We start from the raw sequence: 15848 nt of genomic DNA on the forward strand, positions 1-15848 counted from the left end.
GCATAATCTGAAAAGTTTGATAGCTTTGTGTGTAATGTAGAATTGCTTCGTGTGTGCTTTTCATGCATCGTGCTATATCCGTTTTCTCACCTATGCATAGATTACCGTGCCTTGTTTTTCACAGTTCCCACACTTAAGATATTTCACTTCCAAGCAGACATTTTAATGAAACAAAAACTTGCCGTGCTCAATGTACACTTTTATTTATTTTACTAAAAACGGGGGGAAAAAAGGTCACATCAACATTTACCCTTGTTAATACAGTATACTCAATATCTTTCCATCAACAGAAATAAAATACACCAGCTTTTAATTTCCTTTTATATTAAAATATCAAATAGTTTGCAATCTAACAGTGCTTATGAAGTACATGTCACTGGCTTTGTAGCAGAAAAGTTTCATTTTTCCCTCCGCTCTGCCAGTGGTCTTCAGCAGAGGAGTAAAAATAATAATAATAATAATAATAATAATAATAATAGTCATTAAATAAAATCAAAATACAAAGAAGAAAATGAACTTTTGTGTTATCCTGCCACTTTTTATCTGACAAGCCGAACATGCAAAAAAAAGGGCAAATAACAACAATCTTTCTACAGAACAAACTGAAGTATCACCAGACACTTCAACTTACAAAGATGACAGGAGAGCTTTTTTCTCCAACTCAAGACAGTTTTGCATTTCTCCGGGTTTTTCCACAATCTGACTACACCGCACACCAGCTCTTGTCCCGAAAGCTGGCTGGTTGAACTGTTAGTTTCTCTCGTCTACAGTATGATATTCAAGTCTATACTGACAGGAAGTTAAAACTAATCAAAAAAAATAGACCAGAAATGCGAATGCAGGACTCCACGGAGTCTCAGAGTGTACTGAACTGTACAGGCACAATTAACAGTATATATTCAGAATAAATAGGGCGATTTTTGGCCTGGATGTACTTGGACAAGGAAGGTCTGGGATTTTAATGTTTTGCCCAGAAGAAAACACTCGCAGCATGAGATATGCATTTTAAACAATTGCGTTTACTCTCTCTCTCTCACACACACACACACACACACACACACACAGCTCACTGTCCTTGTTATCACATGCACAAAAGCTTTTGAAACTAAAATGAACAAATAATGTCTAAAACATGTAAATGCTGATGTTTACTGGAATGTCTCTTCGGGGAGAGAGCTTCAGCTGCGGGATCACTGAACTGGGCTTTAGAGGAGACGCCACAACGGATGCAGACATCCCAGCATGCATCTGCAACTCCAACCGACAAACCTTCGGACGGGACGGTGTTTGACGTGTGTGTGTGTGTTTGGCAGGACGTGTGTGTGGGTGTGAGAAGTGCAGCGTCTGTATAAGGTGATGCTGTATCTTGGTCTTCCTCTGGCTGCAGCTCTTCTCCGCGCTGAAGCGAAGCGCGAGCTCCTTTTACACATGAACATGACCGGAGACGACAAACGCAGGGGAGAGTGGCCACAGTCACTCGCTGTCCCCCCCGCCGGACCGTTGGCTTTGTACACAAAAAAAAAGACGATGTTTGAGAGGAAAGGAGTCATTTGTTGGAGTTAGACGTCAGTTGAGAAATAGAGTGTGTTCTTCTTCAGCTCAGCGAAGGATATGGGCGGATGCTGCAGATAGTACAGCAATACCTGAACCTGTGGAGAGAGAGAGAGAGAGAGAGAGAGAGGATGACCATGAAGCACTGGTCCACACATCAAACTGTTAGCGTTATTCACCACTAGATGCTGCTCTCGAGTCTGTCAAAAACTGAAAACTACTACTAATTCATGTAGAACATGCAAGATCTTAAAGTTAAGGTCCGTTTGCACTTAAGAACAATCACTATAAAGACAGCTATACTAGCTTGTCACAGCAGGATCGATTGTGATTGGGTGTCAATGTTTTTATCGTTCACCTGCTCATTTTTAACTTTATTGTTTCTCTGTGCCTTTATTGTTATAGCTGTGGTGCGATCTCTACTATTCTTCAATACTGAGAATGATCTTTAGTCTTTAGTCTTTAGCAGTGACATAATACTTATTATTGTAGTAGTAACAGTAGTTACTAAGTGCATATGAACTCCAAACCATAAATAACAATAATGTTCATTACTGAGAACAATTATACTATTATTATTATTGCGTTGTTAATAGTGTATAGTTTTGTCCAAAAAAGTTGTTTTCAATTGTTAACCATGTTCATGTAATGGCTGGTGAAGACGTTTGGCTCAGGCCATTTACTCAGTTTCAGATATATCATAAACAAACCATTAACAGCCAAAGAGTCTGTTCAGATCCATACACGAGGGAACTGAAGATGCCCAGGACTGTGCTCCGGGCCTGAGGTCAGTGTGTTATGACAGCATGGAGATCAAGATGATGAAATAATCACACTGTCAAACACACCAAACCACAGCCCATTATGGTGATGCACGATATATATCCAGGAGTCCACAGAACTGACCTGTGCCATGACATCATGTGACCAGATATCAGAGGCCAGCGTGATGTGGGCCTTGCTGCTCTCTGACTCTGACGGTCTCAGCAGAGTGGGGCCGAACACTGTGGCCAAATTATGCAGAGACATCTTATTGACCGGCTCCTTCTCTGCCACCCTGAAACGAGAGGGAACAAACACAGACACAGGACTGAGTTCCATCTTGTTGAACACAGTTTATAAAGCGTGCGAGATGTATAGAGCTGGCCAGCAGGTGTCCCAAGTGAGCAGCGATGAAACTTGAGCATATGCTATCCGTGTTGTGTTAATGGGCGGCAGTGGAACTGGCAACAAGGCCTCCAGAGAGATTATTTGTGACAGTGTTTATAAACCCGAGGCCTCGCTAGCTAATTGCAGACGTTTCAGAGAGATTAGTGTAAAGTGCCACATCGGTTTCACACAAACTAAAATAAAACACAACCGTGGGTATTTTATGAGGGTGATTTAACTGCTGTTCATGTGAAGCTGCTGGCTTTAAAGACTCACTGTCAACAACAGTTTAGTTCAGTCTTCCCTTCATTTTAATATGATTTATCATGTCATTTATTCTCTGAAAAAAGGTGGAGTTAATGAACACCTATTACTTCAGTGTTTAGTGTCACATGATCCTTCAGAAATCATTCTGATATGATTAAAAAAAATCTATAGAATATAGTTTGTACAGTATAAATGATTGTGCAGACTTACCTCTTGAGGTGTTCCAGTAGGGTGAGGAAGGTGATGAGATTGGGGTCTGGTAGTGACCGCAGCAGATGCATCATGCAGTTCTCCTTTGCTGCAGGATCTGATAGAGCTGTGATAAAGACGAGTGTTATTACACCTCCATCATCTTCATTCTAAATCACTCTCATTTAACCCCCAACAGCCCTTAATCTATCCTTTGTGGGCACAAAGGTCTCAGCTGTTATATCAATTAATTCATTAATTTTTTTTTTTATGTCACATTATCACCTTGAATAAAAGAATTTTTTGTGATTTTTGGTGCTATTTTAATTATTTTATTTACTTTTAAAAGTAAGGTTTTTATGTCAAATATGATAACTTTGGTGACATCTGGTGGCTGATGATATAGCCACTTGTTGGCGGAAGTTATCAATGGCTTTTGTGTGTGTGTGTGTGTGTGTGTGTGTGAGAGAGAGAGAGAAAGAGGCAGAGAAATAGAGAGATTGTTTGAAATATCGAGAACGTTATTGATAACATATCATTTTCCAGAAGAGTTTTATACAAAATATTTACTTTAGTAAAAAATTTCATTGCAGTTAAGTTCAGTCAACTTTGGTGCCATCTAGTGATAATAAAATATCAATATTTCAGTGCAAGTATTTTGTACTCGTGGCTCTTGTGTGTGTGTGTAAGTGTGAGTGTTTGGCACACAACACTGTAACATGTGACTCAAACCTTAATATCTGTATATGTTTGATCTGAACGGAGCGCAATTTATTGATTTTTAACAGACAAATTGAAATTGATTAGAATTTTGGTATCTCCCGTTCTTTGGATGCCCACAAAGGTCAAATTAAGGATTTCTTTATTAGATTAAAATTTCTTCCTCCCCACCACTGGTTTTTTCTCCACCCCGATTCAACTGCATCCCCTTTTTTGTGCGACTTCTTAAACTGTTCAGATTAAGAAAACTATTTTCTTAAAAAATGAGATTTTGAAAATGATTTTGTTAAATCACACAGATTAAGATGAAAAGTCATACCAGTGCCCTCCATGAAGGCCGGATACAGCCGGTCTGTGAGAAGAGGTTCTGGCAGCTCCCTGAAATATAATTTCAGTGTCCCCGCGATGGCGTTAATGTCCATGTCACTCAACATCACCAGGATATCTTTGGTATCTGAGAAAGAGAAACAGAGAGCAAGAGTAAATGATTTGCCGTCATAAAAAACACTGATGCAGGCTGAGTAATAAGCTCCCGGCAAGACATATGACATAATAGTGAGCAACACATGAAGGTACAGCTCTGGCTAGTCCCTGCAGACTCTGTGTGTGTGTGTGTGTGTGTGTGTGTGTTTACTGAGCCAGCTGACAGATGGAAGGGGTCAGACCTCTGTATGGCCTTTCCCACAACACTGCTGCTGCTTTTAGACTCAAGACACAGGCCTCCACCGGCCTCACATAACCAGAGGCTGATAGGAAATCAAAACTAAATATAAGACATTAAAAATAAATAAATAAACTCACTAATAGGGATCTGACTAAAAATCACCGTGTGCAATGCTGATGCAAACGGCAACATCACAAACAGGCAAATCAAACTGCAAGGTATCGTAAAAATATAAAACAAAGGCTCATTTTGCACTTCTGCATATGTAGTAGGTAGTCTTACTGGCGTCAAACGCTGCTTTGAGGGCCTGGATGTCTGTGGCCACTCCGGAGATCCTGTAAATGCCCACTTCATCAATCCCTCTCTTCTCCACCTCCTCAATGCACTGCCGCACAATGTAAGGCACCTTGGAGCGCTCGCGCCTGAGGAACAACAAGAGGAGAAGTCAATTTACTGTATGTGACATTAAATACAGAGAGAAAATGACAAACGTTGTTGTTCAGTAAGTCTAAATGAACATGTTTAAAGTATGTTTTGAAGTCGTACTGAAACTGACACAACAATAAATCTTTTTGTCTTTATTGTGACATCCAGGTTTTAATTCATTTCATTTTGACTTCACAAAAACAAATGCACAAATGAATCAATAAACTCAGTAACATGCACTGTCAGCTTCAAGGCTGGAGATTTCACTCACTTTGTTACCACGCTGATTTTAACCCCAAACACGCCGCTCTGTTTCTTAGAAGGCGTCCGCTTTAAACTTAAGTCCCGACTGGTAAACTTCATGGAAAACTCCACTTTAATCTGAAAAATAACCATAAATGAGCTACATGTAGGGCAATAATGTAAAAAGCATCAATATGTTTGATGGGAAATAAAAGATTACCCCATTCATTTCTATGACATCCATATGCCAGTTTTTGGACTGCACGGTCTGTGGGTCCAGCTGTGAAGAGAGTAAAGAGAGAAAGGAGTGTGAGTAATTACTTCATCGTCAAGTGCAGAAAATTATGATGCAATTATTGCTGCTCAGTGAAATACAAATACGGCCTCACAGAATATTGTCATAGGTCAAAGGTTAATGCTGAGAGACCACAGCGGACCAAGATTGCTGGATTATAATTCAATTTTAAAAAATATCCTAACAATGAAAACCATAAAACTGCCTCCATATTGAAAAAATCAGAGGCTCAGAACAGCACCCACACTTTGAGCATTTCAGTACAAAAGTTATTTATCTGGGTATGTGAGGGTTTTCAGATTTATGACAATTTTTTGAGCAAAACACCTCAGCTGTATGTAAAATTTTAAATGCATTTATTCTCTCGTCACAACACACATTGTTTCAAAGCAGCTTAACAAAGTTAGTGATACATTTTGTGATGATACATGCAACCAAGTTGAGATTTATATATATATATATATATATATATATATATATATATATATATATATATATATATATATATATATATATATATATATATACACACACAGTATGTATACAACACTTTATGTGAACATTTTAAACCTACAACAGCAGTTTATTTCTATTTCCTCTCACCCCACCCTCCCCCTTTTTATAAAGATGACCCAAAATAATTTTGCTATTCTATCTTAAAATTCCCAGGCAGCCCTTCTATAAAAAACCCTGAGAAACTCAAAGTAGATTTCCTCCCTTGTTATTACACATCTAGAGCGTAAAGTTAACTGTATTGCACTGCTGCATGAGAGAAGGAGTCCAGACGAATCAAACCTGAACGAAGCTCTAAAACGAACACGGTCCTTAATGAAAGTCACTATGAGAACAAAACGAATCCATAAAGTACGAATCACTACTTTAATGAGCTGGACATGACCGTGACAAAACAGTATTCACAGATCAGGCCAATCAGAGTGTGTGGTATTATCCATAACTCATAAGAACTCTCACTATGATATTTAGGTACTTTCGGGCTACCGTGCTGTGAACATATAAGGAAAAGCACTCTAGACAAAATCTGTGCTGTTTCCATTCACACACAACTCTCTAAGGAGAGCAGACGTAGTTACTCTCTCTCACAGGCACATTAGTTTCCCATGCCACATGCCACAGGCAAGATGGATGATGGGAAGAGCTATCTAGGGAGAAGCCTCCCCACTGTTAAACTAATCTGTCAATCAAACCCAAAGGTAAGACACAATAATAAACAGCCTGGACCAAATCTGAATCCAGTTGCTGATCACCTTTGGAAATCAACTAAATATGCTGCGCTGTTCCACACTTAGACTCAATCCAAAGCAATTCATGTGCATATGCATTTAATTAAACTTCACTGACAATCAACATGAAGTTAGCTGACGCACGAGGGAACATAAACAGCACACATGCTGACAAATCTCCCAAGAAATTAACATTTACAGGAAAACATGCATCGGTTGGGTAGCTTTTTATGAGAATGTCTGACGAGGTCCGTCAAGCACGTAAAACTGCATTAGCTTGTATCACTGAAATCAATTTTCTCTATACAATTAGTGGCCAATCATCATTACTGATGCTGTTTATACACATATTAGGGCTATAATGATATTCTTATTGGATATTTATGGAATGCTGCAGCCTTGTTATTATCCCACTGCTAAACTAATATGACAATCAAATTAACAGGGTAATAAATGGATATTTTGAGATCAGCAGTGAGGATGCAACTGCAATTTTATGATGCTCTGAGGTTAATCCAATATATATATATATATATATATACACACACACACACACACACATATAAATGTTATTATTTTTGAAATGTAATAATTTAACAAAATTCCAGCATAATAAATATCAATTATAGAACTATTCAACTATTATTAAACTATTCAATAGGATAAAATATGCATAATTACATGCATTTAAGAATAACTTCATAAATACTGGACATATAGGTGAGAGTCAACTCTCAGCTTATTGATCCTCTGATCGACTTTTTATTTATGCCCTTATTTGAGTTATATAGCTATATATACTTTATACGTTATATAAAAATGGAACCAAACGGGTCCATGATATGAAAATCCTTTCACACAGCTAAACGGCTTACCCTTACAAAGACTCAGCTTGTAGACACCTCATCTGCCCAAGTGCTTTCCTCCAAACTCTCAGCAAATGTCCTGAGGGATTTCACCTCACATCACCCCACAAACACCCCTTCTCTTTTTCCTCTGGGACGTTTTGGATAAAAGAGCTCAAAATGAATGTCTATGGGATTATTTTGCCAGCATACTCAATTGATTCCCTATAAGCCAAACCGGATGATCATGTTAAGATGGAGTTAGGTCAGGGAAGAAACTTGTTCTCATCACTCTCAGCGTGGGCCAAACGTCTTCAAGACACCAAATCAATAGTATTGTATCTTAATTCTCTCATTTAACTGCTCGGGGATTGCACAACCAAAAATAATAAAGAAGCTCCTCAGCCCTGAAATGTTTTGAATTAGGAGTATCTGTGAAGACCTGAGAATGAGGTTTATGTGTCCTGATCCAAAAGCTTTGGAGATAATGAGATTCTGAGGAGCTCTGGTGCACGACAAACTCAAATAATCCCTCTAATAACAGCCACATGGTGATTTATCTTGAAAATGGGATCAATCACAAAAATATACTTTAGGGAAAAGTGGAAACACTTACTATAGTAAATATCCAGAAACCGTATTCATCAAGATAAAAACATCATAATCATAATACTATACGTTGTATAGTAATAATTACCATGGCCCATCACACAACACAGAGTATAACTAAACCTACAAAAAGTATTCTTTGTATTCTTGGAAGTACCACGCAAATACCATAAAACATAATTTAACTACCTTGGAGCAATTTTAAATACAGAATATTTATTAATTACCACTGTACTACCACGTAATTCTGCATAATAGTTGAATGGTACTGCAATATTACGTGTGTAAAAAACAAGGTATTACCATGAAACACAGTGAAAATTTTTTTGTATCAGTACAACACATGCTCAAAACATCAAAGTGTTCTCATTATACCCATTGAAAAAACTGTATTATTATGGTATTAAGAAATATTTATTTCTGAAAGCATGTTATAGTCACTATAGAGCACATCCTGCACTGAACTTTGGAGATACAGATCTCCATTCTGTTCTCTTCTTTCCTGCCATCTCATTCTCTCTCATTCAGCGTGTCTCCCTCATCTCCCTCTGTTCTGCCAGCCTGCTGCTGTACGGAGCAGAACACAGTGTTCTCTGGCTGCCCCTCTCTGCTCGCTCTCCAGTCAAAGAGATCCTTGCTGAGAACAAAGGGAGGAGGAACATGATACCAGTGCATTTGTTACAAATACAGCAGGCACATGCAGCACACGAGTCCTTGTTAAGACGACTACTCCTCTGATTACACACAGAGCTTTAATGACTGACAGACTGCACGTTTTCGGCTAACTTAGGTTACGCTGACCTCATTGGCCAATCACGCTTCTCTCATCGCTGAGAATCCTTTAAATACATCAAACAGACATAGCAGGTGATATCCGCATAAACACACTCACAGTCTACAATCTCAGTCGCAATTACACCACTTTGTTTGATCAAAGAGAAATCAAATATTTAATTCACATTCCTCAAGTAGAGTTTAAAAGTCCGTCACTATCCCTTTTTCTCTCTTCCTAGCAATGAATTCCATAGTGTATTTTTTTAGCCATTGTACCATGGCAATCATTCACAGCTTGCATTGTTTGAGACGAAATGGCGAAATTTTTTATGCCCGTGTTTTAAATCTCTGAAATATACACTACTGTTTAAAACTTTGGGGTTAGCAATTTTGTAGAAAGAAATAACTACTTTCATTCCGCAAGGATGCATTAAATTAATGATGGTAAAGACATGTATAAGGTTTCAAGTAAATTCTTTTCATCTTTCTTTTCATCAAATAATTCTAAAAAATACATATCAGAAAAATTAAGCATCAGAACTGTTTCTTATTCCAGTGAATTTGTGTGAAACTGAAGGCTAAAGTAATGGCTGCTGAAAATGGAGCTTTGCATTACAGGAATAAGTTACATTTTAGAATATATTAAACTAGAAAAATTACTTTCAACTAATAATACTTAATATGGCTTTTTTACTGCATTTTAATCAAACAAATGCACCAATGGTGAATTTAATGATTAGTTATAGTTACTAATAACTTGGTTCAAAAATCGTACACCAGCTTTAAACAAACAAAAGGTTGTTTATTATTATTCTACAGCAAGGACAGGGAGAAAAAAATAAAGATAAAAAAAGACTTCAAGCTCATAACATAACTTTGTGCCAGCAATGTAGAATCAGTAAGAGTGCAGAAAATTGTCAAGAGCATTTTAAAATCTGTCAGCAAGGGCAGAAGAATCCAGACCCCGAAGAACCAATACTGGAAGCAAATGTCATGGAAAAAGTCATAAAAAAACAGAAAATGGAATTAATTCAGAGGGAAGCCATTTCTCAAATCTCATCTCTATTCAATCAGAGATTGCGCCGAACAGCCAAATTCATCTTTCATACAGTATGACGTCAGGTGTATGAATGACTGGTGTAGCTCTGTGCTCGTCCTTCTTACGTAAAGAGCCTTGGTATTGTATAATAAAGCTTAACGCATGGCTGAAGATGTAATGTGACTCATGTTGTGAGCAAACAGGCATGAACCCGGCAAAAACACAACTTGTATTTATGCCGCTTTGTTTATACTGTAAGAACCCACAGGGAGCAAAGCAGGCTAACGCACTAAAATAAACACGACAAACAGCTTTGTTCAACAAACTCTCAGTAAAATATCATGCCCTGTCTCATAACGTCCTGACCAGCCTATTTTTCATGACTATAATGGTACGCTAAAGCCAGAAACCCAGCGTTACCTTTCACATATCTCTCTGTAGCATTACAGCTCTCACTCCGGAGAAATCTTGGCATTTGTAGGAAAACGTGTGTTTGCTCAGTGTGGTGTGGGAAAAAGCTGTAATTACTGTGGTATTCAGAGGTTGGTGTGAAGGTCAGACCGAAGTTTGCTGTAGTGTTCTGATGCATTGGGCTGATGTCACAGACTCAGACCGGACTGGGCCTCTTCCAGTAATCTTAATCACACAGGAAATGCAGATAATCTGCTGACTCATAAACATGGTCATCAACGTCACGCTCACATCTTTTACTATCATCATACACCTTTTTAGAGCTTTTCCATATAAGGTATGTGAAAACACTACCATAGAACACTGATATATACTGTTTTATGTAGAGCACATAAAATACGGCATTAAGCATTTCCCAGGTACTATTATAGTGCAGTACATTTGTATAAGGGAGGTTTCCTCAAAGAACGCAATAACATAAAACATGGTATTGCTTTGTCCAAAAATATGACCAAAAGGTTTTGCTTGTGTGTTTTCAAAAAAAGAGTTTGAGCTACAGAAACTAAAAACAACAAGCCCACGAATCAGGAATTCAGCGATCATAAATACCCTGAAAGTTATGGCGCATAAGATATATTTTTAACAGACTGTCATTACCGTTGGATGCTAATCTCTCTGTTGCTAATAAATGCAAGCCAGTTAGCCTAAAAGAGGACAGTGTCATAAATCAAGCTAAACATCTGCTAAAAAAGAACCATGAATAACACAATTCCTCGTGGACCCATCTGGTCCAATTGCGCAAATTATCATGAAACAAAACGTGAAAGAGTTACTGAACCAGACACAAACAGTCCGAAAGCATAACCTGTATTTTTAACCGTGTGCACTGGACACTGTAAAACAAGTAATATGGAAAACATCCGGTCCCATGATATATATCGAAGTACCATGGTCACATGGCCACAACACTTCACTTATAAAGATGATGTCTGTTACTGGACCTCAACAACACCCTCCTCCACTTCATTAGCTCAGTAAGCAAGGCCAACTGGGGGTTCTGTAGCCCCTCATAGGGGTCCGGTGCCCTCACACTGGCAGAAGATGATTTATGCCGGTGATAAAAGCATCCATTAGCATATAGCTGGCATTTAAAGGCCTTTAAAGAGGAGCAGGGTTCATCAGTGGTTCAATCATTAGCATGTTATAACCTGGAGCAGCATTTGTGGAGCAGTATAGGCTGGAGAGAAGATAGTTACAGCCGAGGATGGGTTCATCTCTGGGGACGTATTCTTCTTGTGCATAATACATCTCTTTCACACAGACCCTCCCCTTCTTCTGTTCTTTCACTCCTTTGAAAGGAGGATCATCTCTGCTTCGCCACAAGGGGCACTATGGTGAGTGTGAAAGAATCAATCAGTTTTCTCTTTCAGGTCAACTATGGCCAGCAATTTACTGAATACAGCATATGCTCCTTAGTACTGAGGTTTGTTATAGAGGTAGTTCAACTAAAAATTAAGGGTATATAATCATTTACTCATCACTGATCTCCATGCTGTTACAAAATAGAACGTTTTCTCTTCCGTGGAACATAAAAGTCAGTGATTCTCAACTGGACTAAGATTACATTGGATTTTACATTTAAAGAGCTGTTTACCTTAAGAATAAAAATACAAGCATTTGTGATTAAAAATTATATAATTAATTAATTAATTTAAAGAAAATCATGTAGAGCTCTTTGAAGCTGTATTGAAACACCAGTTTGAACCTGAACTGAAGAAATAAGCATTGGTTTACATCGATTGCAGTGCATTCTGGTATTGAATGCGTACACTTGATAATGTGCACTATGTTTTCCACCCCACTTTACCATAAAAAGTGCACTGTATACCTTTCATAAAAGATTTAGGGGGCGATTTTGGAAATGGCTATGTTTCTGGCCTGAGGGGTTGAAGTGGTGGTGTGCTCTGTTGAGATTTACGTTCATCAAATGAAAGAGCGTCTGTGGAGGTCAGACATTATGAGCAGGTCGTGAGACAACACTGGGATCATTCATGACCATATCAAAGGAACACACTCATACAGATAAACACACTCTCTGGCCCACAAAGACTCATTCAATATTCAGTCAATGAAACTGGCCATCTGTGAGAGAGCATTTCAAAGCATTTTAAAGTGCAAATGACTGCAAAATGAAGTTTGTTTATAAATGTAATTGGTGGTAAGTGGCAATTATGTGTGTATCTATTACACCTGTGTCTGAATACGAGCATATATGAGTAACTGTCTGTGTCTACATTTAACAGACAGTCTTTATGTGTCAATACCTGTAAGAAGACAAAGACAGGGTGTGTCTGTACAGTAAGTGTATGGGATTTACAGGCAAAAGGAATATGCTACCAGATATAATTAATACACAATGATGTTTGAGTAAGAACAGAAGGAGAGGAAGTCGAAGAAAGACAGGACAAGAGACAGTGAGCTTCGAGAGAGCACATGAAGAGATATTGGTCTTCCTTTGTTGCGTATTAATAACAAAATCTATTATCCCAGAGTCGCAGTGCTGCATGTTATAGCTACATCTGAGTGGTCTCTACAGTCAGACCTGGTTAAAGAAGAGCACTGACCTGACTAGGCAGGGGACACGCAGAAACACAGCAGAGGCTGAAATGCTTTGTTCTCATAGCCAGAAAAACTATGCACATAAATTAATGCTCAAAGTGCTGGCAGGGCAAATACCCCACGTGGAGAGACCTAGATTTCGCCGACTCACATCAGCACATGAACACAAACACACAGCTGCACACCTACTCCCACAGATACATGCAGAGTGTGAAGGCACTGATCTCATCACAGCAGAACACTGAGCTACAATCAATTAGATCGTGTGACATATTATGACTCATGACACTGACGAGCGATCCTTCTCTTGCATGGATCCTTAACCTTTTTTGCTGTGTGAAATTTAGACACTACACTCAACTGTTCAACTGTTTCAAGAGGTCAGTAAGAACTGATAGAAAGGGCATTTACGCTTTTCTTACGATCTTTTTATTTAGCAAGAAAAAATGTATCACGTTTTGCAAAGTTATGCAGCTTAACGTTGATAATATTTAGAAATGTTTCTAAAGCCGCAAAGCAGCATATTAGACGGATTAAAGGCTGCTGAAAATGTAACTTGACATGACAAGAATAAATTACATTTTGAAAGATATAATAAGATGAACATAATATAAAAGAGTTAATTGTGATAACTTTTTATTATTAATTTTTTTTATTATTTATTGTCTATCAAAAAAATTAAATTGGAAAAAAAAATACCCTGCAGTTCCACCATCAAAACCTTAATTTACCTGAAAAATATTGGATTTAGATTTTTCCTCAGTTAATAAAGATTCATAGATTCGTTTATAAAACCATGCTACAGATCAGAGAAACTTTGGTCCTATAAGGCCTCTGCAATTGCATGCTGGTGTTGTAATTATTAATAAAAGATTATTCAGTGGTGTGTGTGAGAGTAAAGGTGTGATTAATTGACCTCCATCAGTGGGTGGGTGATACTTGCCAGGGGCTCAGAGGATAGCAGGTTATAGTGATAATTAACCTCTAACTGCAGCCAGACCACACACACACACACACACACACACACACACACACACACACACACACACACACACACACACACACACACACACACACACACACACACACACACACACACACACACACACAAGGATTCTGTGAGTTTTATACTGACCAAATATTTTCTATGCTTAACCCATCCCTTCATATACACCTTAAAGAAAAGCTATATGCATTGTTACACATTCGGATTAAAATAATTTAGCATTTTTTTGTGGGCCAGTAAAACATATCAGGTTTTACTTTCCTTGTAGTATAAAGCACAGTGTGGCATAAACAAGTATATTCAAACACTGCCCAAATAACATTTAAAAACCAAAAAACGCTGAACACACTAATCAAACAAAAGTGAGCAAAACAAAGGACGGAGGAAAGACATTTCATTACAAAAACATTTAAACGTCTTCATGTTCACTACTTTTGTATTACGTTCTCATCTTGTGAAGAACAAACTATATACAGGTGAAGAAAGAAAGCAGGTACAGTACAAGAGAGAACTGATCAGCCCCAAAGATGCTAACACTTTTCACCAAAAATACCACACAATTAAATTATTTTAAAAGATCAACATTCTGCATCTCATGTCCTTAGACAGCATGACAAAGTGCTGGTTCAATCAGTGACTTTCAGTCAGTTTAAGACCAGGAAACAGGCTGAAAACAGACTGAGAGAATAAGAGCAGAAGCTGCAGAGAGAGGAAGTAACAGATGGAGAGAGAATGAAAGAGCGAGTGACCTTTTGTCGGAGCAGTTTACTTCGCACACGGCCCCACAGTTTGGCACCGGTGTTGGTGTGTCTTTTGATGGCTGAAGGATCGTCCACGCAGCAGTGCTGCTCCACGCGCTCACACACCGAGTTCAGATTACAGTCCGTCACCACGATCTCTGTCATCCTGACTGTGTTCCTCTCGCAGCCACGCAGCAGGAAAGAGAAGGGGCACTGACCCCCGGAACACCACTAAAACGATTCCCAAACAGAAAACCAAACTCTTCCAAATTCTTCACAGCAAACCGATTCAAAATGCGTTTTCAGAAAAGAAAACTTTCACGAGACACAATTCTGCACCGTTAGTGTCGCGATTAAAAATCAGAAGAAATGAACCCTGTGAAACAAAGGGCTCATTTCTGGAAGAAAAGTAAACGTTGCCATGCTTGTCTTTTCTAAAGGTCTGTAGATCCTTCAGTGGATGTTAAAGTAACTCTCTCCTCTGCCTGCATCTCTCTACTGCTGCTCTCTCCTGCGCTCCTCTCAACATCTGATCTCCAGAAAACACAGAGACTGAGAGGACGAAAGAGTGGGAGGAGGAAAGGAGAGAGGGAGGGAGCGAGGGAGAGGGAGTGGGTGAGTTGATTCTATCACCAAGCAGTTTTTAAGTCTCCAGATGCGAGACGGAAGGGGAGGCATTCTTTGTGTGCCGAGTTACCTCAGTATCTCACAATTGCTAAATTTGTTTTGCATAAAGGAAAAAACTGCCTTTTTTTCATTGACATTTTATAAGAAATAATATTCGCACAATCAGATCAGTATTATGTAATAAATTAATTAACAAATTAACTGTGGTGTTTAATGCACATTATATGTAAAGTATAGTTCGACTGATGAGTGTTTTTCATGGCTGATGCCGATACCGATTCTTAAAGTTCAAGTAGACCGATAACCAATCATACCCCCCGCGCAAGGCACAGCGCAAGTGTGTTTGCTAGCTTCATTAAATTAGCAAATGCATTTGCGCCCATGTGTGTGCTGGTGTAAAAAAAGAGGTGTGTTCATTTTGAGGAACTGACCA

The 15848-nt window shown here is 38.6% G+C and overlaps 1 protein-coding gene across 1 annotated transcript; it reads right to left on the reverse strand.

The window, feature by feature from the left end:
• Positions 1–178: 178 nt before the first annotated feature.
• Positions 179–15321, reverse strand: LOC122345264 (active breakpoint cluster region-related protein-like). The gene is made up of 8 exons (XM_043239237.1): positions 14798–15321; positions 5430–5489; positions 5238–5347; positions 4823–4962; positions 4196–4330; positions 3178–3283; positions 2458–2608; positions 179–1649 (listed from the first exon to the last, which is right to left on the reverse strand). Exons 1-8 carry the CDS (start codon positions 14951–14953, stop codon positions 1560–1562), a joined length of 948 nt encoding a protein of 315 aa, XP_043095172.1. The 5' UTR covers positions 14954–15321; the 3' UTR covers positions 179–1559.
• Positions 15322–15848: the final 527 nt, after the last annotated feature.

The sequence above is a fragment of the Puntigrus tetrazona genome, chromosome 5 (assembly GCF_018831695.1).
Source record: "Puntigrus tetrazona isolate hp1 chromosome 5, ASM1883169v1, whole genome shotgun sequence".
Classification (NCBI taxonomy): Eukaryota; Metazoa; Chordata; class Actinopteri; order Cypriniformes; family Cyprinidae; genus Puntigrus; species Puntigrus tetrazona.

Coding starts and splice junctions, on each gene's coding strand:
- LOC122345264 (XM_043239237.1), bottom strand. CDS start 14,953: ATGACAGAGATCGTGGTGACGGACTGTAATCTGAACTCGGTGTGTGAG. Junction 4,963..5,237: donor AAAATCAGCGTGGTAACAAA/GTGAGTGAAATC, acceptor GTTGTTCCTCAG/GCGCGAGCGCTCCAAGGTGC. Junction 1,650..2,457: donor CACATGATGTCATGGCACAG/GTCAGTTCTGTG, acceptor CTCTCTCCACAG/GTTCAGGTATTGCTGTACTA.